This window comes from Astyanax mexicanus, chromosome 1 (genome assembly GCF_023375975.1).
Source record: "Astyanax mexicanus isolate ESR-SI-001 chromosome 1, AstMex3_surface, whole genome shotgun sequence".
NCBI classification, from domain to species: Eukaryota; Metazoa; Chordata; class Actinopteri; order Characiformes; family Acestrorhamphidae; genus Astyanax; species Astyanax mexicanus.
The window spans coordinates 71086939-71111398 of record NC_064408.1 but is presented as its reverse complement, the minus strand read 5'-3'; the positions used below and the strand labels follow the sequence as shown (position 1 = coordinate 71111398).

The 24460-nt window shown below is 38.3% G+C and overlaps 1 protein-coding gene across 1 annotated transcript in view; it reads left to right on the top strand.

The window, feature by feature from the left end:
• Positions 1 to 24253, top strand: part of pinx1 (PIN2 (TERF1) interacting telomerase inhibitor 1) — a 28790-nt gene extending 4537 nt beyond the window's left edge. The window contains exons 5-7 of the mRNA XM_007256633.4: positions 181 to 270; positions 6348 to 6430; positions 23339 to 24253. Coding sequence (XP_007256695.3) covers positions 181 to 270; positions 6348 to 6430; positions 23339 to 24067 — 902 coding nt within the window. The 3' untranslated portion in view covers positions 24068 to 24253. The remainder of the gene's footprint in view (positions 1 to 180; positions 271 to 6347; positions 6431 to 23338) is intronic.
• The last annotated feature ends 207 nt before the right edge of the window (positions 24254 to 24460 follow it).

The following is a 24460-nucleotide window of genomic DNA, read 5'->3' as shown; positions in this document are numbered from 1 at the left end:
ATGATCTAGTTTAAAAGTAAGGGCATTAGAGCACCAGGTTGCAGTCTTTTTTATTATTATTATTATTATTATTATTATTTTTTTTTTTGCTAACTGTAGTTATAAGTAATGTCAAAGATTTATTTGTCATTGTAAAAATTAGTTGCAATCTGAATTGTCGTTTTTTTTTTTTACATACAGAAGTCACCCAGGAACAAAAACAAGGTTTTAGTTTGGAGGAGAAATCAAAGACCTCCAGAAAACGGGTCCATTACATGAAATTCACTAAAGGTAAGACCATCTATATCTTCATTTTTGGTTAATTTGTCCTTGTATTAACTGTTCTTGTCGGGCATAAATTCTGTTAATTTCTTTTTGTGGTCAAGTAAATTTTGTTTATTTAAATTTTATTGAAAAATTTGTTTATTTCCCTAATGTAAAGAAAAAAAAAACTTGTAGAAAAAAATCCTAATCACTTAGTTTTTTTTATTTTAATGCATTTATGACTAACAGTTATTCATTATTTGGTAAGTGCTTTAAATATACACTTGTATAGAAACCATCGAACATAGCAAAAGGGTGGGTTCACATACATTACTATATGCTCTAAGGTATCAGTCTACACAGCTGTAACTCTACAGTTAAATGTGCGCGCATTAAACAGTGGCCCAAAAATTTGAAAACTCATTGTCAGTTATCAGTAAAGATGGATTGCAGTTGTTAGATTTAGGGGCAAATACTTTTTCACACAGGACTAAATTGGTTTGGATAGTTTATTTTTTCCTTTAATAAATTACCATTTAATAAATTATCATTTGGAATGTGTTTTTTTTTTATATATTTACTAAGGTTATATTTGTCTGATGTTAAAGTTTGATGAAAATGTAAGTATGACAAAAAAGCAAAAACAGAAGAAATCTGTATGGGGCAAATACTTTTTCACACCAGTGAAATATATAAATATCAGATTGTGCTAAAGCTGCTATGAACTCCGGACTAGTCGCTAAAAATGATTGCTTGTGCCGTTTACGACATGCCCCGTCTCACTTCCTTCTTGGCTTTGAGAGGCTGAACCTGGAGTTCTTTGGCAGAACACAGAGCTGCTCATGGGTCAGTGCTGCAGTAGATCAGCTTGCCAGGACAGTGCGGTCAGCTTAACCAGAGTGCGGCCTTCAGATCAGGGAGTGTCCTACGACGCACCTTGACAGTTAGCCAGCAACTTGCCAGGGGATTTTAACCTTCACTAGGTTGGCTTTCACATTGATGAAGACACTTGTGTTTTTCTATTAATTGAAATGTGTTTAAACACCAGGATCAGTGACACAAAAGTTGGTCTGTCTTGGTGACCTCTTCAGTGGTTGTATTTTTAGTGCCTTGATGTTTTTTAAAAAAATCCCAGGAATGTGGGGAAAAGGGCTCTCATCTCTTATCACCTGACAAGTTACCGTTGCACACAGCTTAAAAGCATGACTTCCTGTTTCCTGTGAGGAGCGCTGGCCGATGCATTTACAGCTCAAAAATGGCCTCAATCACTGCCTGATGAGTCTTGCAGATAATGCTGAGTGTGTGAGCACCCTGCTGTTGTCGTCTTCTCTGTGATTTCAGGGTCTTTATTTAGCTGTGAGACGGAAGGTCGCTGTCCCTATAGACAGGGTGAGCGTGGATGTGCTCACAAATAGATAACTCGTAAGGGAGAGTTCATGTCCTCAGGAAAACTTTATTACCTTACCTCAGTCTTGGCCAACCTTTTAAACTTGTCCAGTAGGGGTGCATAATGTGCATATTAAATTCAGTGTTCAATTAAACTGTTAGATATCAGGATGACGGCATCATAGCTGATAGATGAAATGTGAATAAATACTGCGTCACTGGATTACAGAGCTGTATGTGATCTAACCTTCCTTTTCAGCCAACAGCAAAAAATACATATTTCATAAGTATCATTCTCTATTATGCAACATTAAAATATACCAGTGACACATCGCACATTTTTTGTACGCTAAACTAGTAGAAAGGTTGAGATTTATTCAGTGAAGGATTTATTTAAAAAATGTATTCACTTAAAAATAAATTCTGGAAAAAATGATAACCAGGAACCAATTTAAAGTGATAAAGGATTAAAAAGCAAACAGCTAAAGATTAAAGCTAAGACAGAAGCACAAACTAGACATCAGCAAAGATGTGTAATAATAATGAACTATTTCACTACTGTACTTGAGTACTTAAATGTTGTATCTGTATCTACTGGAGTACTATTATTTTTAGTTCTACTTCCACTTTTACTTTACTATATATTCTAGATAATTTTAATACATTTATTCTGATACAGTTTTTATGTGCTGCATTGTTACTCATTACAATTATATAAATGTGAATCATTTCAAACCCATATTATCATTAAAGCCAGAGTGGTAGATGCTCTGCACTGTCTCTGTGTTTGATGAAGCATCTGATAGTTGAGTGAATCGAGAAATCAAATATAAGAAGATCTCGCTGCTCCCATTCTGCCTTTCACTCAGCTTTCCATTTTCACTGCTTTCTGTAATAACTACACAACACAGTACTGTACTTTTCTTTCAGTACTTTAGTACTACATTTTAGAAAGACTACTTTCAATGCTTAAGTACAGAAAAAATCTTATATATAGTACTTTCACCTAAATGTGGTGTTTAAAGAACCCTTCAGCTTGTACTCAAGGCCCTTTTTTGATAGAGCACTTTTACTTTTACTCATGTCTGGATCTCTAGTACTTTATGTCTGGACATCAAGCTGAGAGCTAGTGTCTATAGATAACTGATGGCTAATAACAAACAAAGGACATTAAATATGTGTGCTGTTATTGTCTTCTTTTAATTATAAAGGACAAATTAAGATTAAAATTACGGGTTAAGGGCTTTGTCCAAGGCCCAATAATAGAAGCTTAGCAGACCCATGTATGGAATGAATCCACAGTCCTGTGATCAGTAATTTAAGATATAACTGGGGTTAGGTGAAATTCATTGTTTGTATGAACACGCTCAGGTCTGACTGACTAAACCTTCGCTCATAAATGTTTTGAAGAAAACAACTTGGATTCTGTAAATGCTGGGTTGAGAGAAAGCTTTATTTTCTGTGGTGTGTTTGTTTTGTAGTCCACTCACTAAGCTGGTGAGCATCTGTCTGTGGAAGTGACAGAATGGTGAAATGTGGCAGTGAGTTCTGCCATGTTTGGATTCCTAGCTGGCCAGCTCTGCTAAGCTAGTTTAAGTTAGCTAACAGGCTAAACACTACAGCACAGAGTGTGAATAAGCTAAGCTCAAATCACTCAATCAAACAATCACTCGCATTGTGTAAACACTTCTCATATCTATGTAAGGGCATAAGGCATATAGAAGGAATGGTTTTAAGAGAGTTTTGACTGTTTTTGAGGCACATCTTGAAGACTGAACTGCTTTCCCTTCTTTCAGCCTCACCTGTATAAGCGCTCAATTATGGTGGGCCTGTGCTTTTTGTCACTTTTTTATCACTTTAAAACAATAGCTACAACTAAGGGTTGGATTTAAATGAATTTAAAATGCCTAAAAAATATTTTTTTGTGGAATGTTATATTGTAATAAGTAAATATGTAATATGTGGACTGAGCAGCCATTATTCCACTCCATTGTGTTTTTGTACCCATCAAAATGCTTTTTATTTCATGTTTAGTCTTAATATGGGTTACATAAGCAAATCTTATTTCTTATTTTATATAAAATCTTATTTATGTTAAATCTTATTTTTTTATATAGGGAAGTAAGTGGTTAATCTATTATGGGTGTGTTTTGTAATTGACAGTTTATTAATACATAAGTTAAATTACATAACATTTTTATCCGTTTTTTTGGTTGATTACATCAAAAAGCGATCTATACAAATATTGTAAAATGTTTTACGGAATACAGTTCATTAAAGATTTGAGTAGTGTTTAAACTCAGAGTGTGTTTTGTAACTGACGGTTTATGTCAAAAGCTAAACATAGTTTTTTTTTTTATCCCTTCTTCTAGTTTATCACTTTATAAGCATTATTAATGACAGTTCATGACCGTTCATCAAGTACATCTTGATGGATCTAATACTTGAGTTTCAGGTTGCCGTTGTTGCCCCTGTTTCTGTTGACATGTCAGCCCCTTTCACCTGCTGCTGGGATTAAGCTGTACAAGCAGAACCAGAACTTCAACTTTTGTTGCTTGGTCACTTGGGGAAATGCACAGATGCTAACACGGTTCCTTAGCAAACCGTGTCCAAAACAAGCTGAAATAAATGGATAATTGTTGTGGGCTTGCGTGCTTTTTGAAATAAAGAAGACATAACGTAACATTAGTTATAAGGCCTATGAACCCTCAGATATGGTTTCTCATAAGACGACCTTGTGTAAAAGTACCACGGCCGTGTCCGTGGCTCGTGACGTGGTGCTGTCTGCCGTGTGACCTGCAGAATTCTACTCTGTAGGTTTATTGCCAAGTGTACCTTGTTTCACATGCTGCCAGGTAAAGGAATTAGCGGGGATAAACCAGTTACATATGTAGTCGAAGGCAGCCTGTACTCAGCAGGTACTTATGCAACACTATATGTGCTGAGAGGGGTTCTGGGATGCATAGACATGAAAGCAGTTTATGGTTGACACAAACATGGACATAAATGAGAATGATCCGTAAGCTCTCGTGAGATTCTGATTCTGATTTTGAGCAGCGCGCTGATAGTCTGAGCTAGGCTTGTGAAGTGGCAATGTTTACTTATATGTCAGAATACCCTGGTCATTACTGAATAATCCAACCTGGCATTCCCCCGTGCAGTTAGCACTACAGATTAAAGCATTTCACTGCTGGAGAAAGGCACTGGTATCTCCAATGCCCATCCCAGGCACTAGCAATGTAAACCAGTAACCCAGATTTAATTGGGTGCCCATTTATCAACGGATCCAGAAGTTCTTGATGTGCATTGAACTGCAGTACTTTATCTATCTGGCTGAGTAGGCCAATCCATTATACACTGGATTCAGTAACCGCTTTTCCAAATAATTGGCCTTTTTTTTTTTTTTTTTTTTAAAGAACTTATCATATCTGGGGAATGTTAGTTTCATTGCCACTCATTACACTGTTGACTGCTCGTACAATTTCTTCAGTTAAAGGAACACCCTGCCACTTTACTATGATCGTTTTCTGTCAGCAAAGAAAGAACTGCGAATACTAAGAGGAAAGATATGCGATTCAGAACGTTTTTTCTTGTTTTCTTTTCTTTGAAACACGAGAGCAAAGCTTTGATCCTATCCGGGTGTCTTTTAAGGCAGTCAATTAGTTTGCTGGTTGTCAGATTAGCAAGTCGATCCAAAAAAGCCTCTGTGATTGCTAATCTGGTTTGGCCGAAGTTCCACGGCACTCATCAGCATCTCAACGGTGACCTTGACAACTGTTCCCAACAGGATTTCCATAGCACCTCAACTGCACCAGCATACCAACACATCCTGCTAGTGGCCCGCAGCCACACTGGAAAAAAATCCAGAAAAACAAAAAAGTGAATCCTCAAAGCCACTCTGAATCTCCGGCATGTGCCCCCCAAAGCCAGTGCAGGGCTGATGGTTGCCCGTACAGGTTTAAAGTGGCCAATTCTAGGTGACATTTGGATTCCACTGGATCAATAGACTGCCGGAGTGAGCTGGCCTTTTGTTTAGCCTCCTTACAGGATAACTTAGTTACAGGGAGGCAAGGTCTCCCCTTTGAAAAGCAGAGAGAAAAAGCGCTTACAGCAATAAATAACCCACCGTTATCAGGGGCTGCTTGGAGGAAGAGGATGCAGCTGGACGAACAGGCCTGCAGGCCGAGACGGGCGCCCGGGCTCTCCTGGAGCCTTTGAGCCGCTGGAAAGTGGGAGGCGTGAGGCGGGGCTGCCTCTGCATCGTTTGTTTTTCTTCGTCCGTTTCATCCCCTGTGACCACGCAGCGCGCCCTCTTTTGCCTTTAAAACCTTTCCTCTCGGCAGGAGTTCAAAACTGTCCTGCGACCCTTATCCATTTAAATCAATAATTTACAGAGTTAGAACCCCCGTAGAAAAATATTCATTTGTCAACAGGTTGAGGCCGGAGACGGTTTCTTTTCATGTTGCAGAAAGCTCAAGTCTGAAACACAATGACTCTTTTAACTACAAGAGGTTGTTATTTAACAGTAAATCTAGTAGCATTACTTTCCATGCTCACCTGAAAATGTCAATATGCATTTTGTTAATGGTAAAATACATTTAAAAAGTAAACTTTTCTTTAATAATTTTCACAGAATAAAATTGACCTATGACCTATTGACGAATGTTCTGTTGTGTACAAGTGTTTTTAAGTTGATCTCTTTTAACTTTTTCTCACAGGGAAGGACCTGTCCAATCGCAGTGAGACGGACCTTGCTTGCATCTTTGGGAAAAGATCAAAAAAGACCAGAGATCAGGATGAGGTAAGATAGGTTTGTCTCATGTAATCATTTCTCAAAGGATTGTTTGGTCAGTGCCTTTCGTCTTTCAGTTGCCTTCCAGCACTAAAAGAACAACAGTTCAAATCCTTCGTCCTTTAGACCTGAGGGAATAGTAATCAAGAAGGAGACAAATTTTTCACCAAGGTCTGAGTCTGAGCGATGGCTCTGCAATTGTCCTGATACCTCTTCACTACAGTTCAGTCTACCTGTAAGCACCACTGACCTGCTCAGGGTCACGTGAGCCGCCTGCAGCAGGCCGTGGGCCGGTGATTAGCCATGTCATGGCGTGCAGTTGGACTCCGTGCAGGGAAAGCGCACAAATCCCATTAATGGATTAACACCCCCACTCTCCCTGTTCCACTCTCCTTCCCCCCACCACCCCCACTGTGGTCACATCAGGTACCGCTTCTCAGCTGCCGTGCTCTCCGCTACATCCCTGTACATTTGTTGCCCACTGTCCTTCAGGGCATGGGAACTGATGAAATGAGCAAAAGGAATTTCTGATGACTCCTTCAAATCCCTGGAAAGTTAGAAGTTTGAAGTTTGAGGGATTATGCTGTCAAGTTGTTTTTTGGCTTCTGCGGCTCTTTGCTCAGAAGAGTTTACTTGGTTTGTTAGTGACAGTTCATCACATAACCAAGAGGGGTCCTTATGTGCGTTAGGATTTTTACAAATCTTTTTTTATTTTCAGCTTGTGGCATCAAGCTGTTCCTCCTCAGGCCTTGTTTTGGGTAAATTCTTTCAGCTTAAACTCTGAGATGTTTTTATATTTCTTAATTAAATTAATTCCTTCGCACATAGACAATATTGGCACTAAACCTGTAACGAAGACAGTTGCCAGGCTGTGGGAAAGGAAAGCTTGACATTTATGTTCTGGTGCTGGTTGCAGGTGCTCTCTGACGTCTGTGTGTGTTTTGATTTTAGCAGTGCTGTTGCTAAGCTCCAGTGTTTACTCATGGAAAAAATTAGAAAACTTTGCCTATAGGCAGGTTCATATATCTTAATATTATTGTTTTTTAGTTTGCAATTTATTTATTTTTTTGGGATGAAGCAGTAATTCAGATCAGCTGATTGTTGAGGTTGGATGTTTGCACATTGATTGTAGTAAAGAAGGATGACTGTGGACTTTTGCCAAAGCACACCTGACGATGTGTTAAACATGGAGAATTAATCATGCTAATAAAGGTGAAGCTAAATGAGGTTTGCAATAAAATCCAATACATGATAATAATAACCACCAAGCAACTGGAAGAAATTGATGTTTTAAATCCTTAGTTTGTGCTAAACATCCTGTTCTTCCTCCTTACCCAGCAAATGGCACACAATAGCCACCGTTGCTTCTCTGCCCAAAATTGGAAATGTTAGCAGTGTGTTATTTTTTTACTCCCAGTAATCGTTTTGTTCCGGTTTGTTATTGTGCTGTTCAGGAGGGACTTCATTGACCGGATCGAAAACCAATCTGAACAGAATCACAATGGCATCCCAGGAGGCTGCGCGGCAAGGGCTGGTGGCAAGACTAGGAAAAGAGCGGGCAGTTAGGCCTGCAGAGGAAGCATGTGTGAGGTGGAGGTAGTGTTCTGTTGTGTATGTGTGTGCTTGCGAGGCATTGAGGCCAAATTATGTTTTTTTTTTTACCGCGCTACACGGGAGCTGTATCGTTGACTAAGCTGCACATACCCTGAGGCCAGTATCTTGTACGTAGCAGTTGTAGCGGGAAGGTAATCGCAGCAGTGAGTCACATTGTTGACTAGCGGCTGACGAGACGTATAAAATGTTGCAGTAATAATTTGATTGGTTTGACATTACAAATGTTGCGCAGAGTACTGATTCATTATTCTTGATTTTAGTGTAGTTCAGGTAGAGAGTGAGGTGTGTTTTGCCGAGAGCCGTTTGTGAAGCACTACTGGGAGACTGCTGCTCCTGCTTTTGGCAGAGTTCTCTTCCACCTCTTGCACCAGGGGTTTTCCTCTCTCTTCGCTCAGCTTCCTGCCAGCTCCTTATCTCTTGTCACAATGCTCCCTGACACACACACACACACACACACAGACACACACACACACACACTCCACATGCACGCACATGCACACACTCACAAAAGCCTACCGACCACCTTGTTACTTTGAGTGCCAGTAAAGCAAGGAGCAGGTTAGGGGCTGACTGATAATCAGTTGGACAGTTATAATTGCAAATATAGATTTTCCACATTTATTATATAATTTATATTACATTTTATCATATTAATTGCTCTTCAATATGAGGCGAATAAGATTGTATGGAAATCGTTGAAGTTTGTGGTTTTACAGAAGTACAAGCTCTGGACAAGTAAAACAGTCATGGTTTTAATCTAAATAGTCAGCGAATGTTCTTTTAAGCAAACAAGTTAATTTGGAATAATTTTACCATAAATTAGAAGTTTTAGGGTAAATTTGTTCCACGTATATAACACTGAGAAAAGCATCTCGGCCATTGCCACTCTGAGCTCTTCATGTTGGCTACTTTTGTGGAGCATAAAAACAACTTCTTATGAGCACTATATTAAGATTTTGTAATCTGTAATATTACTTCACCTCTGCAGACCACATTCTTCTTTTACTTTAGTTGAGAGCTCTTGAATCTCGCAGTTTGTCCAGAAATGCAAGTGTAAAATATGTCCTATAGGTTAGTCTTAAAGTGCAATTTCTTTTGATTACAGTTTCACCTCATAAGAAGCAAATTCTTACATAATGCTTCTTTAAGTGTACATTTAGATATTAAATAAGGTTTATAAGGTAAATTAATTAAATACGGTTTTAGTAAATTAGGTTTAAATGCAAAATAAGAACTATGAGATATCTGTAATCCACCAAAAGGTGGTTGAGAATCTCTCTCTTACCATTTGGCCACAGGCTCTTATCTGCTTGGTTCATAGACATTGGCCCTGCACTTGCCCTAAAGGGCTACTCCAGCCTGCTAAAGGCCATCACACACCTGACAAGAAGCTCTGCACTGTACCATGCTGGCAGAAGCATGTAGGATATTTAACAGAAAAACAGACATAAATAATATGCTGTCTTTTTTTTTCAGCATCATTGTTTTTTCTGATTTTAAACTCTCTTTTCACAGACTAAATTTACAAATTCACTGGTAAAGTGTAAAATCTGACGGCCAGACTAGTAACTTTTTTGGGGGGGGGGGGGGGACAGATGAGCTTGGCAATGTATCAAAAGTTCATCATATCATGATAAATATAAATTCTTATCATATTCAATATATTTCTTTTAGAAATTTGGAGGATATCATTAATGCTTAATGAACATTAAACCAACTGTAAATTTCTTTAGAGAGAGTGTAAAATATTCTGTTTAATTACATGCTGCTAATGCATTTTTGTCTGCTTGTCAAAACACTGATATTATTGTGAATGGGGAATGGGTTTAAATACCGTTATCAAATATTTTTACCATATCGTCCAGCACATAATCATATCAGACAGTGTGATTGTAAACCATGAAAGGTGGCGATATCAGAATTATATAATTTTAAGTAAAATTAAGAAATATATTGTGAGTTACATTTTGCCCCTATTGTACAACTCTACTACACTTCAAACCTTTTGAATAGAATAAATTGGATTTGTGATCCAGATTTACCATTGTTATATGTTAAAACCCATCATCTGGCATTCAGTAGCTGTGTACTGAGCACCTTTTACATTAAGGTTTAAGTTTTTTATTATTATTATTATTAGAGAAACATGGCTAGAAACTGTTTCTCTGCTTTCTGTTTCTCTGCTTTCTTTTTTTTTTTTTTTTTTTTTTTTTTTTTTAAACCAACTATTCAGGTCTGCTCCGCTATGTATTTTTTTGACATCGTATCTATTGTGACATTATCTGCTCGTCATGTAAGCTTTTCTTTTCAGTTCCAAACAATATCTCAACTTCTCCTTCCTTCTTAATGCTCATTTGTTTGGTCTGCAACCATGACAACTGATCTTCAGTCAGGCTGATTTGTAACAGATGAAGCTGAAAATTAAAAAGGCTTTTGAAAAAAGAAAAAGACAATCAGTTACATGACGTGTTAAAACATTAATATACATGAGTTTGTTTCACAACTTGACCTGTTTATTTGTCCGGAAAAATCAGACTGAGTGAAAGGGCCTTAACTTATGCGTTACGAATTTGAATATTAAATTTGAATGAAAAAACTTGTGATTACCATTCACAATTGACAGTCATATCAGTCAGAGTAAAGCAGTGTTCACTGAAATCTCATTATCCTTTCAGACTTTTGGTATCTGATGGACCTTGGTTGGGAAGCACGGAGTCTGCTATTGTTTCGTCACAGGGTTGATTTTAATGATACTTAATCTTGCCTTTTCTAAGTGGAAAGAATTCAACTTACTGCATGACGATTTTGCAAACATGGAATCTCTTAATCATAGTTCATTGAGTGAGTCTCGGGCAGACGCTGCCTCTGTGGTGAGCTTGGATGGCCTGGCTAGCCATTAGAGGCGTCAGTGTACGCTGGGTGCAGAGACCATGTGACTGCAGGGATATAGCAACTGGCAAGCTTCAGGTCACACTGGGAACTATTGACATGTCGTACTCCTGCTTCAGCACAGTTTTCTGATTTTACAGCTCGAGCACACGTAATTCAACTTTTAATGGCCAGATTAAGTAGCTGTTTTACAAAGGGAAAATGACATTGTATTTGATTTCAGCTCTCTGTTGTCCCACCCTGTTCTAATAATATGATAATTTACCACATCACCCTTAATAAGTTCTTCAATGGTCTTCCCAGTCACTGGATCAGAATCCAGTAGAGATTCTAGGTCATTAGTTCCCAATTTTCTGATTAAATAAAAAAGAATACTTTTCTTCTGTGTGGACTTCATATATATGGTGGTGTGTTTTTTATAATCTAAGTTTTGTCTAAAGTTTGTTGTGTTCTTTTATATAATATTGTAATTCCTCTATAGTGATGTGTATTGCATTGCCAAGTTCTTGCTAAAACACAAGCCTTGTGTATATAAAGCTCTACATATAGCCTACATACTTTGGTCAACATTTGTTAATATAAAGGGTAATGAACTAGAAAATGAATTTATTTCCAAAACAAAAAGCTAAAGATCAAACCTCTTTGCGTTAGTTACTTAGCTAGTTAGTTAGCTAGCTAGTTAGTTACTTAGCTAGTTACTTAGCTAGTTGGCTAGTTGGTCAGTTAGCTACTTAGTTAGTTAGCTACTTAGCTAGTTAGTTAGTTAGTTAGTTGGCTACTTAGTTAGCTAGTTAGTTAGATAATTAGTTAGCTAGTTAGTGAGGGCGGGAGGCAGGGAGAGAGTACAGTTTTAGCATGAATGAAAACGTTTACTAAACTTTTACTTTTTACTAATGAATTTATAACTTTTACTAATGTCTCTGGCTTATATTGGCTTGTTGTTGTCTTTGTTAGGAAAGGCCAAGTGATACATTTTAAGTTAATATTGTACTGTACTATTCAAACAGGATTATAGGAAAGGCAGACCAGAAAATATTTTTTTTGCAGGTAAACAATGTCCAGAAAGATGTCGCAGACTATGTGTAGTGACACCTGCACATATATTGCTAAAATAAATAAATGCATCCTCACCACTAAATTCAGTGTCACAAGATTCTAAACAAGCCTGAGGAATGCTTTTTACCACAATGAGCAAAGGTATTTTTAGAGTGAAAAGGTTGCAAAAAATAATTAAATCTGTGAAGTTGTTAATCATATGGGTAGACTGATCTTATTTAGTTTTTTATCTACATTTTGTTTTACTCTATTTTAGCTTTTTGTTTAATTATATAACTACACAAAATATGTTTTATATTTCTCTGTATTACTACAAATAAGTGGTGATATCCAATATACATTTTTTTAATGTATACAACATCTTCCAATACAAAGCTGCATATTTTAAATGGAATGCACTGATGCGCTGGATTTTACGAGGAGCAGAATCTTAATTTTTGTTTGCCAGGTTGTCTGTGGAGGTCTTACAGGAGAGTTTTGGATCGTGTGAATGAGAAGGGAAAAGGTAGTGGCTGCCTCTCGTTTGTGATCTCTGTATTTCTTGCTGTATTTTAGTCTCTTTCTTTTAAGATCTCACCCCCTCCCCACCCCTCCCCAGCCCTTGGGGGTTTTAGTTAGGCTGCAGGGTGGGGTGTAGGAGTGTAGGTGTGGGTTTGATTTATCTCTCGTGCCCCCTCTGCAGCCCCCTCTATTCTAGCAGGCCTGAAAGAAAGAGCAGAGTTTGCTTGAACGTAGCTTGGTTAGCCAAGCCCCAGCATTAGCTGAAATAAACCCTCCTGCCGCTGGTGAAAAATGTCCTGTGATTGGCTAATTAATCAGTCAAAAGGAGAGCGTCGCGGCCTGTGACTTGAGGGACCCTAGCGGGCGACCACTGAGGGCCTGCTGATAAATGGACTCCCGCCTGCTTCATACATCAACCAAACTTAGTCATTTTTTACCACTGCTGCACACGTCAAAGGTGGATCACCAAGGCCTACACTTTTGTGGGTTTTTTTGCCAACAATTTTATCTATTTGTGGAATTTCTTTGACACATTATTTGTGCATTTGGAATAGGTTTTATGCTTTGTTAGATAACCAAAGGGAAAAGATTTCATTTTATTTTTTATCTTATTTATTTATTTTTTGGGGTGCAAAACTGGCCAAGAATCAAATCAACTGCCTGTTTTTCCTTTCACACCACATAAATACAGGACATATACTGCATACAAATGCATTTTAAATTTTAAACTTGTTTTGTAAGTGGTTATGAGTGCTGTCTTGTTTGTTTGTATGTTTATTTATTATTTATTTATGCAGTTTTGACAACTTGTTGCTGTATTCTTGGTCAAATCTGTTTATTTGTTTTTTTATTATTTACTTTTTTGCTTATTTAGTTCTTTGCTGAACATATCCATATAAGTGTCCAGTAACTAATCACTAATTACTTTAGATATTTGAATAACTGATTTTGACAAATTGGCCGCTTGATCATAAGCTTCGTTTGTCCCTCATGTTGGATCCTACTAGGCAGACATGCTTTTTCATTAAGTTTGTTAGCAGGGGTTTTTGTAACCCTCTGCGGCCTCTCTCACTCCCACACTGATGCTGACACAAAGCCACAGGATCAGCGGGTGGCACTTGTAGCCACTCTGAGTCCACCCACGCCCGTCCTCATGAAGAATCGCATGGCGGCTCGTCTGCACGTTCCCTCGATGCGGACTCATCCCCAAATGAGGAGCTATCGAATCAGCCTGCCCGTTTGGCAGATGTGGCAAAGGGACAGGGGGCAGCACTGTCATGGGACAGCAGGAAGACCCCCACGGGCAGGGCAGAATCCTGACAATGCAGAACATTATTTCCTCTTGAAGCAGAAGGCAGTGGAGCTCTCAGAGCATCACAAAAAAAAAAAACTCCATTCAGGGCAGCACCTTGCATCGAGAGTTAGGAGTCTATAATATTGCATTTAAATGCGCGCTTCGGCTCATTCCTTTTTTTTTTCTAGCTTAGAATAATTTTAGCTGGCATAAAATTTTTTGAGAATTGAGCAATAACTGAGTATTATGCATATATTAATGTATAGGCGAAGGCCTGTCACGGTCACTACATACTCGTCTTATCATGCAGTGAATAGACCTGAGCTCAGTAATATTTGATATTTATGATATCATATATTGTTTTTATTTATGTGTTGACGTATATAACAGTAAACTGTATTTTACACAGTTGTGCAATGATCAATGCTTCAATAACTGTGACTCAGTACACACTGTGGACTGCCGTAGGTGAAGAAAAAAGTGTTTATTTCCCAAAATTAAAATGTATTAAAATTATATTGTCTTTAAAAGGATATAAATGCATTGTTGCCCTGTTTTATCATGTCAGTGGCATTTAAATGGTCTTAAAATGATAATAGAGTGACAGGCCTATTTAGCAGTTTTCATTGTAGATATTTATTTGTTTTTTTGAAGATGTTTGTCAAAACTATATTATTTTTATGAATTTGAAGAATTTTTTCCATATTAATGATGTGATTTGTTCAATAATTCTTGGCTAAGTCTTAAAGATAAAGGTGCTAAATATGGTTCCTTGAGCAAGGCCATAGAATGGTAACTTTTGGATTCGTAAAGAAAGAATTAAAAGAATGTGAGAATGTGAAGAACCTTTTCACTCACTTCTTTAAACATTATTTTACAAAAAAATAATTATAACGTCAAATTATGCTTAGTATCGCTTATGTTTATAAGAATGTAGTACATTTGTGTTCATACATTGAGTTAACCTGCATATTCTTTTTTTTTTTTTTTTTTTTTTTTGACGATCGTACACCTTGACACCTTTTTGCTTACCTTTGCTTCACATTCTTTTTTAAAGTCTGAACCGTTACATAAACGCAAACATTGGCAGAGTTATTTTGTAATAAACTCATTTGAGGTTTGCATTGTGCAGACATACTGTATCAGCAGTTGTTTTTTTTTACCGTCGTCCTCCATCGTTTCCCCCAGACCTATTTATTTTATGTTGTGTAAATAAGGAATAACATGTAATTGCCATTATCTGGCCTGTGGAAAAAAATTGATGACCAATCAGTCTTTGACCGTAATGAGGTGTTGTGAGCTCATGAGTGGGCGGTGAAGTAAATGTGCGGGACCATGTGATCCGGCGTGTTTAGCTTGTGTGGCAATGTGGTAACCGACCACTTGCACTCGAAAGGCATGTTTTGTTTGAAGTCAGGGAGCCTTAATTCGCTATCAGATAACATCTAATTGCCTCAAACAAAAGCGCGGCCTCCCTCGCGCTGTTGACAGGGTGCTGTAGCTGCCGCCACAGAATAATAGAGAAACGGGCCAAAGTGAGAACCGCCCTGCCCTCCTCTCCCCTCCTCTTCCCTCCTCTACCCTCTACACCCGTACCCCCCCATGCCCCCCCAATGCCTCCAATAGCTCACTCTGTGGCTGTCTTGACTGTGCCAGCCTGCTGACACGTATGGATTAGTGCTGTTGAAGAAGGAGAAGGGTTTGTTTTGTGTGTGAAAAAAAAAGAAAAGAAAAAAAAGAGGCAGCTCTGTAACAGAAACGGCCGTGTGGCGCGGCTGCAGCAAGCCCGGGCAGGACTGCCCTGGCAGGGTGATTACAGCGCAGTGGAGGAAGCTAACTGCCTGCCGCTCCTTAGAGCCGCCACTGTTGCGGAGGCCCCGGCTCGTGTTTAATCACTGCCCTTTTTAATCGAATAAATCACAGCCGGCGTGGAGAGTAAACGGCGCCTCTTCCATCTTGGGGCTGACACATCAGCTCCTCGGGGGGCACGGAAAGGCAAGCACTTTACAATGTAAAGCAAGCAGAGTTTAGCGATGATGCCCTATGCAGAGTGTTGTGGCCATTTGTTTCTGGTGATGAGCAGTGCATGCAACTTCAGCGGAAGCCTGCCTCACGATACAGCCAGACACAAAGTTCTATTCTTTTATTTTTTCTTTTGTTTTTTTGTTCTTGTTTTGTACTTTTTATTTTTGCAAATATTTTTTCTGGTTAATTGGGTAATAAATACCTGTTATCTGTCTAGGACTGAATGAAATTCCTGTTTAAAAAAAAAAGTTTAACTGTTTTGCGAATATGTTTTGAGCTGCGGTCACAATAATGGCATTTTGAGACCCACATAGAACCATGTAGAAGCTCGTTGCGCTTTCATCGTGTCATTTCAATGTAAAGCGGAATCGCTTTCTATGCATTATCCTCGCCATTGTTGGACAGCACCCTAGAGAGCTTGTCCTCTATTATTCTCTTCTTTCAAATCCTTCATTTAACTCCCTTCCCTAAGAATGGCCCTTTTTACATATTTTTACATAGCCCACAAATGCTAAAATATCTTCTGATTAAGGGTGTCTGTGACTTTGATGCAGCTCAGGGTTCCTCCGAGGACGAGAAAGCACCGCTGAATACCAAATCAGACACAGGGTAAATGACTGCGCTGGTTTGGTTCCATCTGATAATTTCATGGTCATTTAGCATCTTGTAATATCAGATGTTAAGGACCCAATTAGACCAGGCAGAGCCCTGTATTGCGTGGGAGCCACCTGTTTTGCTGTCCACCCACGTGAGTGGTATGAAGGATGGCGCGGCAGCCCCCTTCTCCTCATCAGGGAGGGGCAGCTGGGTAATCTTGTGCCCGATCCATACGCCCAGGCCACCGCCAAATTTATAATCGTGGCAGGACAATGAGAACACACTCGCACAGTCAGCCCTCCACCCAATATTGGCCCGATATTAGTGATCAGCCAGTGCCCGTAATGGGCCCCGGATCAGGTTTGTTTACCATGCGGCTAGCTTATAGTAGCTCAGAACCCTCAGAGGAGGTTTAATGCTGACATCCTTCTACATTTTCCACATAGTTGATGATTGATTGGGCTTGAACCACAGAGTGAAGAAGTGGGACACATTTATCTACTTTTTCTCCCCCCTACAGCTCAGTGGGTGAACATGTCTTTGCATGTTATATCAAGGCCAGATTGTGTGGTTATTCATACTTGCCTTCTTTTTTTTATCTTTACAGATGTTTCTATTTATAGGAGAACCTATGTTCTATTCTAAATGAATAGAACAGTGAAGTTCTGCAAAAGACTTTGACTGAGAAATGATCTTTAGATAAAATTAAATAGATGAATGCATGGACAGCTGTAGGAAGAAGGAAAAACATTACTCTCTACCTTTTTTTTTCTTTTTACTTTTTGATATAATGTGAATCTGGCAGTATGAATCTTAAATGTAAGTAAATTCAGGATGAATCTTTTTACATAGACTTTATTTTTTATTATTATTTAAACATTAATGGTTTTTATATATTTTTATATATATATATATATATAGTTCCACATCTATTTATTTTTTTAATTATTGTTTTTATTTAAACTTCTTCTAGTTGTATCAGTGCTAGGACCTCTCTCTCTCTCTGTTTTTCTCTCTTTCTCACTTTTACTTGGTGATGCTCTTAAATATAGCAGCGTATCTTTGCACTAGTTCTCCACCATATGCAGTCTTTAGTCCCCGGACACTAGAAGTTCTCATTGCTGACACAGCATTCGCAATGCTAAACTAGCATAGTCTTTATGCAGCGAGGAATATTGCTTCTCTTTCATAAATTAAGGAGACGCTGTGACATAGCACGGAGTTGGAGAAATTTGTTGCCGTTTTCAGCAGCAAATTACAGAACACTACTAGTTTTTTTTTTTCTTTTTATAAAACACAGCCAGTCGTGTTTCATCATTACAGCGCTTGTCTCTCCCTGCTAGAGCTTGGTTGCTCGGTTGGCATTGGTTGGTGTGGTCCTGTTTTCGGCCTTTAAAAACGTCCCTCCGTTCCCCCTCTTTGGCTGTCCCATGTCCCAGAGCTGCTCCTTTTGGAGCCCTCCCCCCAACACCCCCTGAAAGGCCTGCGCCTGGGGATCGGCGAGCAGGAAAAAGCCGGTGGCCTGCACTGCTGGGGCCTTATCTGAGCCTTGCACACGGCGGCGGGGAACGTTTCCTCTTCCTGGGGCCTCCCCAGCTGCCAGGAGGAGCGAGAAAGTGAGGGACAGGGAGGAGAAACGGAGAGAAGGAAGCAGAAGGAGGAGGAGAAGACGTAGTGGACAGTGGGCAGGAGTGTGAGGTAGATGGGCTCTGTGGAGGTCTCTTGTTTGTTTGTTTGTCGATGGGGACCTCTTAGTCACTTAAGCACAGTCATGTAAGGAGGGCTTACACCGCCTGTGTGTCAGCGTGCGTGCACGTTTCATGCTTTTGTTTGTTTGCACAGCACTCCCACGTGTGTGTGTGTGTGTGTGTGTGTGTGTTTGTGGGTGTGTGGCACAAGCTGGTCCCTGCTCAGCAATGCTGAGGGAGCGCTACCAGCAGCACTCCTTTCGCCACATTAGAGAGATAAGGCTAATGGAGGTCCCCAGGCGGGGCCCAGTGCACAACCACACACACACAAACACACACATACATACACACACAGCATCACCATGGCTCTCTGATGAAGAGGATTTCCCCGCTCACTCCATCTCTCTTCATCTCTTCCCTCTCTTCCTCCTTTTTCCCCTCCTGAGAGTAATTTCACAGTTCACTCCTAAAATGCCCCCCAGACGTTCTCCTAAGCCCCAGCTACTTGCTGCTTGCCTAGCCCATCACTTTACACCTCACTCTCGCACACTGCCACTGCCCAAACCAGAGGGAATGCTATTGTGCAGAAACTGGGAATTATAGATTTTTTTTTTTCTGGACGAAAAAGTGGAGAAGTTTTCTTTTAATGAGCCTACATCTGCAGTTCTCCACTGCCAGCCCTTGCAACCAGACAACTTTAAGGCAAGGTCTGAAGCAGCAGCTTTTAATGGAGATGACTCCAGTGTTCAGCACGTAGATTATGTTGAATCGTGCAATACAGGTGTTTCATATGTTCTACAGCATGGCTGTTTTCATAATTGGTTCGCTGATCGAGCTGGATTTAAGACGCAGCAAATTCCTCAGATACAGTCTTGGCCTTTCTTTTTTGAGGAACTGTAAAGGCAGACACTTTATACTTTACGAAGGCAGGGTTTATTTCCACCTTTTTTAAAAATAACAGCTTGTAAACATTTCAACAGCTGAACGTCTTTTGGATCTTATAGCTGGATTTTCTCTTTATTTTTTGCCTCTAGTTTAGAGATGTTCTTCGCTCGTCTTCCACACGCAGCTTGTTTATTCTTACATTTTCTATGATGCATGGGTCACGGGAATGTAAAGGTAATTTTAAAGCTATAGTCTGTCTGTTTTCATGTTCATGGCAGATTTTGAGGTATAATTTTTTGAGTCACTTATTCTGTTGTAAAAGTCACCCTCTCATTAAGTAAAATCCATTCTTCTTTTCACCTGTGTAATGTTGTTAGAGCCCCTGGCTGCAGCACAACCTGAAAGCACCTGAACTGATAATATAAGTAATACTTAAGTAGAAAATAAGTAAAAACACAAAGTAATTAATAAGGAACAATTAGTGTTTATGCTATTTTAGGTCACAAATTATTATTTTTGTTTATATTGAATTATTTTAGGATTTACTTCATAAGCAAGTAACATTTTCAAGACATAAACACAGGCAAAAACATCAGAGTTGGCTAAAAACAGAAAAGCAAAATACGTGTAGTAGAAGTGTTGTTTTGGGGTTTGTTGTTTGGTTTGTCTGCTGGAAGGTTAATGTTTAGTATTCAATAAATATTTTTAAACTGTAGTTTCATATAAAATACTTTATGAATTTTTTATTTGTGCAGTGGTGAAAGTGGCAAAATGCATAAAACCTGTGAAAAATTGCAATGTGTAAATCACAGGGTGTAAATGTATACTTATACAAAGGAATTGCATTTTTGCATAAAATTGTCCACTCATAAAGTAAAGATGACAAAAAAGTTTCCGCAATGGCTCTCAAAATTTCTCTCAGGTTCTCCAGATTGTTTTCTTTAACCAAACATCATATATGATACATGGATACAATCAAATTCTACCTCTTTAATAAGTGAGTGAGTAAGTAAACTAGGTGTACCAAATTATTTAGAACTGCTTTTAGTTTATTAAGGCAGTGGTTCTCAACCTGGTCCTCTGCAGTGACTGCAGATATATCCAGGTATACATTCTCTACATTTCTTTGTGTGTTCATTAGGTTGCAGAGAAAATCTGCCTTATGAAGTTTGTTTAAGAACCAATACTCTATGGAACATTTGAATTGATTGTTCTTTTTGAAAATATTTTGTTCTGCATATGAGAAATAACTAAATTACATTGTACACTTATGATATCGCCCACTAGGACTGTGAGTGTAGCACTGTGTAACAATACTAGTCCCTAAGATTGAATGAGGCATAGTAAAGTGCTTTCATTTGTTACAGGCTGTTCGCTGTTCCAGTAGGAGCACACAGACACTGTTTTTTTTTTTCCCCCTCCTCTCCCTGTGATGGGAATTTTGAAAAATGCCATTTTCATGGCTGCCTGTGACATAATGTAGAGCTGGGCTGTTGTTTAGCACAGGCTTCAGAGTGGGTATTCTTCACCCCAAATCATTATGCATTGAGCAGCCCATTAGCGAAATGAAGACGAATGGGCCAGAGGTGCCGCAGTGACTAAGTGCTGGCTACGCTCAGTTTAGTCTAAAGTGTGCCTCTGTGGTCTTTTCAACAGTCAGTGTGTAGTGCCTTGTGGCCTGCTGCGATTGAGAAGATGTTTTGTGCTACGCCAATGATCGCATGTGTTTACACCACCCAAATGCTGACACACACTCATCACTAAATTTTTCTCTCCAATTATTACAATATAAGCTATTTACACACTTGTATAGTGTGCACTTATAGGCCAAAGTGGACTTATACATATAAAAAGGCATAAAAACCTTATTTAAATGTTATTTTTATTAAATAGAAACAGTAAACAGAGAATGTTTGTGTAATATAATGAATAAAGAAGAAATTAATTAATATTATCTGGTCTTGTGTGTGAGAAAAACAAACCCAGCCTTCTCACTTCTTAATGTTTAATTATTATTTAGACCTAGCAGTTGAGCTAATGATCATGGTAATCAGGAACAATTTGGGACCTATTAATTTAAAAAACAGGGAAATGTTTAAACGTTATGTTCTTAAAGAAATGAATAGTAATTGTAGGGTGCTTCACTGTAGCTACTATAAGGCTTGCCACATTTCTACATCATTTAATCTGTTTTACTGCCGTGTAGCACTTAATTATTATTTAAATGCAGTCTGAAACTAAACATGCGTCTCCTCAGCTGTTAAAAACTGTTTGGATAAATGATAAAAGATGATAGATGTTGTACAGGATTAAAAAGTCTATACGATAATTCTACAATATTTTTACCCTGACTTCCATTTAAAGCTAAGTAATTTTGTTCCTTTTTCTGTAAAACTGCCATTTGGAAATGAGATTTTGTGTTTGCTTATGATTTTATAGCTCCAAGTTAGGGCTGGGCAGTATTGTATAAAATATCTTCTGGATATTCTTCACATTTATTAACAAATTATGATTTTTTAGAAAGAAAGCAGCTTTTCTAAAAATATGAACATTAGTACAATTTAGTGGATTAGTACATTTAGTGGATTCTTAACAGACGCACAAACCTATCAACTGTTTCAGGCTTGAGAGATGCTTATTGGCAGGATCTGCATCTAAAAAGGTGCGATCTTGATCACCCCATTATGAAAATTGCATAAAAACAGTTTAAATTAGCTGAACTAACTAAAGTGAAAATAAATTGGAACGGCTCCAAGTCTTTGAAGGAAATACAAGTTGCAGCCATATTTGTGGCACATCCTCTTTTGGAGTGGTAGGCAATGGGTGTGTAAGGGGTTGGAAAATCTTGTTGCTGTCATGTTTCCAGTTAGCTCTTCTGTGACGCATTCTTTACATACAGCGTCTTTGGTTGTTTGTTTTAATCCTGATTGATTACATTCTATCAACATTTTGGCTGCATCACAAACCACATACTACCATACTGTGTAAGTCAGATGAGGACATCACTAGTGGTGCTGTGGCTAGTTTGAATATAAGTACAGTAGTGTGCCGGCTGATCATTAAATAAAACCGTTTTTAAATGCTTATATTATTAAGTTTTGAATCTTTTTTGTGATAATTTAGGAATAAAACCCCCTTTAAGAAAGTAACCTGTCATATCAGTGAAAGCACAATCTTCACACTGTTTTATATTCAAGGGAGTAAAAACACTTACTTCTCAGCTATGATTAATATTAATTTCCCCTAATATTACTGTACTTTTCTGAGGTAAAGCTTAATCTGTCCACCCTTTCGATGTGATGTATAATATCAGATAATTACATATATTTTTTAAATCCATATACAGCTATAATATAAAAATGTTGTCATTTAGAGCCTTTATCTGAAGAAAATGATTAATGGCTGAAATAACTAGATAAAGATACAGAGATTTCAGACCTCAAATAATGCAAAGAAAACAATTTCATATTTTAGTTCAGAATAAAATATTTGGTGGAATAAACCTGGTTTTGATCACAGTTTTCATGCATATTGGCATGTTTTTCTCCACCAGTTTTACACACTGTTTTTGGATAACTTTATGCCACTTCTGATGCAAAAAATCAAGCAGTTCAGTTTGGTTTGATGGCTTGTGATCATCCATCTTCCTCTTGATTATATTCCAGAGGTTTTCAATTTGGTAAAATCAAAGAAAGTCTTCATTTGTAAGTGGTCTCTTATTTTTTATTTACAGAGCTTTATATATATTTAAAACAGAACAAGGTTACCACAAGAAACATGACATTGACATATTATTGACATTGATATGTCTGCAGCTCTAGCAGAACCATTTGATTTGATGTATTTTTAGTGTACAATAGGGACAATACATATTTTTCAAAATCTTTATTTGTTAATATAAATTTGCAGGTTAGGAGGGACAGTCTTACAGAGTGCATACATACAAGACACTCAAATCATGTAATCTGCAGCTTATAACGTAATAAGATGTCAGGCTGAGGAAGCTGTGTGTTAAACCAATAGTTGTAAATACTTTTACTTTAGCTGAAAGATAATTCCAATCATGTGATAAATGAAAGGAAGCTGAGTTAGGGACTGGCCAAAACCATATTTATCATATTCTAAAATAAGTATCAAATGCTAAAATTGTCCACCCCATCATTTAGGTTGCCATTATAAGCTGAACACACATTTGACTTGAAATAAAACGTGAAAATAAAGTGATTAAACTGAAAAATATAGTTTATGTCTGAGGTCTCATACACATGATTAAAATATTTTTGTTCTTTAAAATTTAAGTTTTGAGAAACAAAATGTACAGTATTCTGTTAATGACCCACACCATTCTATCTGTTTTGTTTTCTACAGGAAAGCAGTGGTCCTGAATCTCAAGAGGAGAAGGAACAAAACAGTGAAGATGACAAAGAGCAGCCTTCCAACTCAGAGCTGGAGCTCAACACTGTGACAAGCACTCTGACCATGCAGGAATACTTTGCACAGCGGATGGCTCAGTTAAAAAAAGGCCTGTCTGCCTCCTCCTCTCCAGCAGCCAGCAGCAACACGCAGTCTCCATCAGCCCCATCCACATCCATCGAGGACTCTCCCAACACCAGCGACGTGGAGCAGAGTAGGAAAAAGAAGAAAAAGAAGAGAAAGCATGACCGACAGGAGGATGAGGAAAAGGTAGAGGAAGCTGAGGAGCCCCAGTTGAAAGAGGAGGTTGTTGACACAGAGCAGGATCCTTCGGAGAGGAAGAAGAAAAAGAAGAAAAGGAAACGAGAAGCTAAAGAAGAGGATACAACGGAGGAGTGTACTGTCTCTACAGCAATAGACGACTCAGCTGGCGATGTAGCGGACCAAGCTGTGAACAAGAAGAAAAAGAAGAAGCAGAAAAACAAAGATGATCCTTCTCAAACACATACAGAGTCAGTGAATGAACATGATTCAACAGAAAACGTAATGGACATAGAGATTTCTGATAAAAAGAAGAAGAGAAGACAGAGAGAAAATTTAGAACAGTTGGAGAAGCAGCCAGAAGTCATAGTTGAGGGAAAGAAATCCAAAAAGGCCAAGAAAAAGAGAAAAACTGATAATTAAGGCATTACACAGATCAGATTTTTTGCGTCTATATGAATTTCAAGCAGACGCTCAGGACTCTAAATATAAGCATCTGTAATGCTCACACTTTTCCTCTGTACTGTACTTTGTATTGTACTCTTTATTAGAAATCCATATGGACTTTGTACCATCAATAAAGATTTCTAATAAAAAAGTTCCTCAAAAGTCTGGTTAACTTTATATAGTGCCTGTACTGGTAAAAATGACACGCAGACACATTTTGTAACATTTTGCCTGTAAGCAATTGAATCGTCTAGAAAAATAAATCACCACTTTCTTAAAGTGAAGCTTCTGTTGGGATGCTGTCTATATTTATAAAGGAAGATTTATAGAGAGTGTGAGGCTTCGTTTGATAGTCAGAGCTTTAGCAAT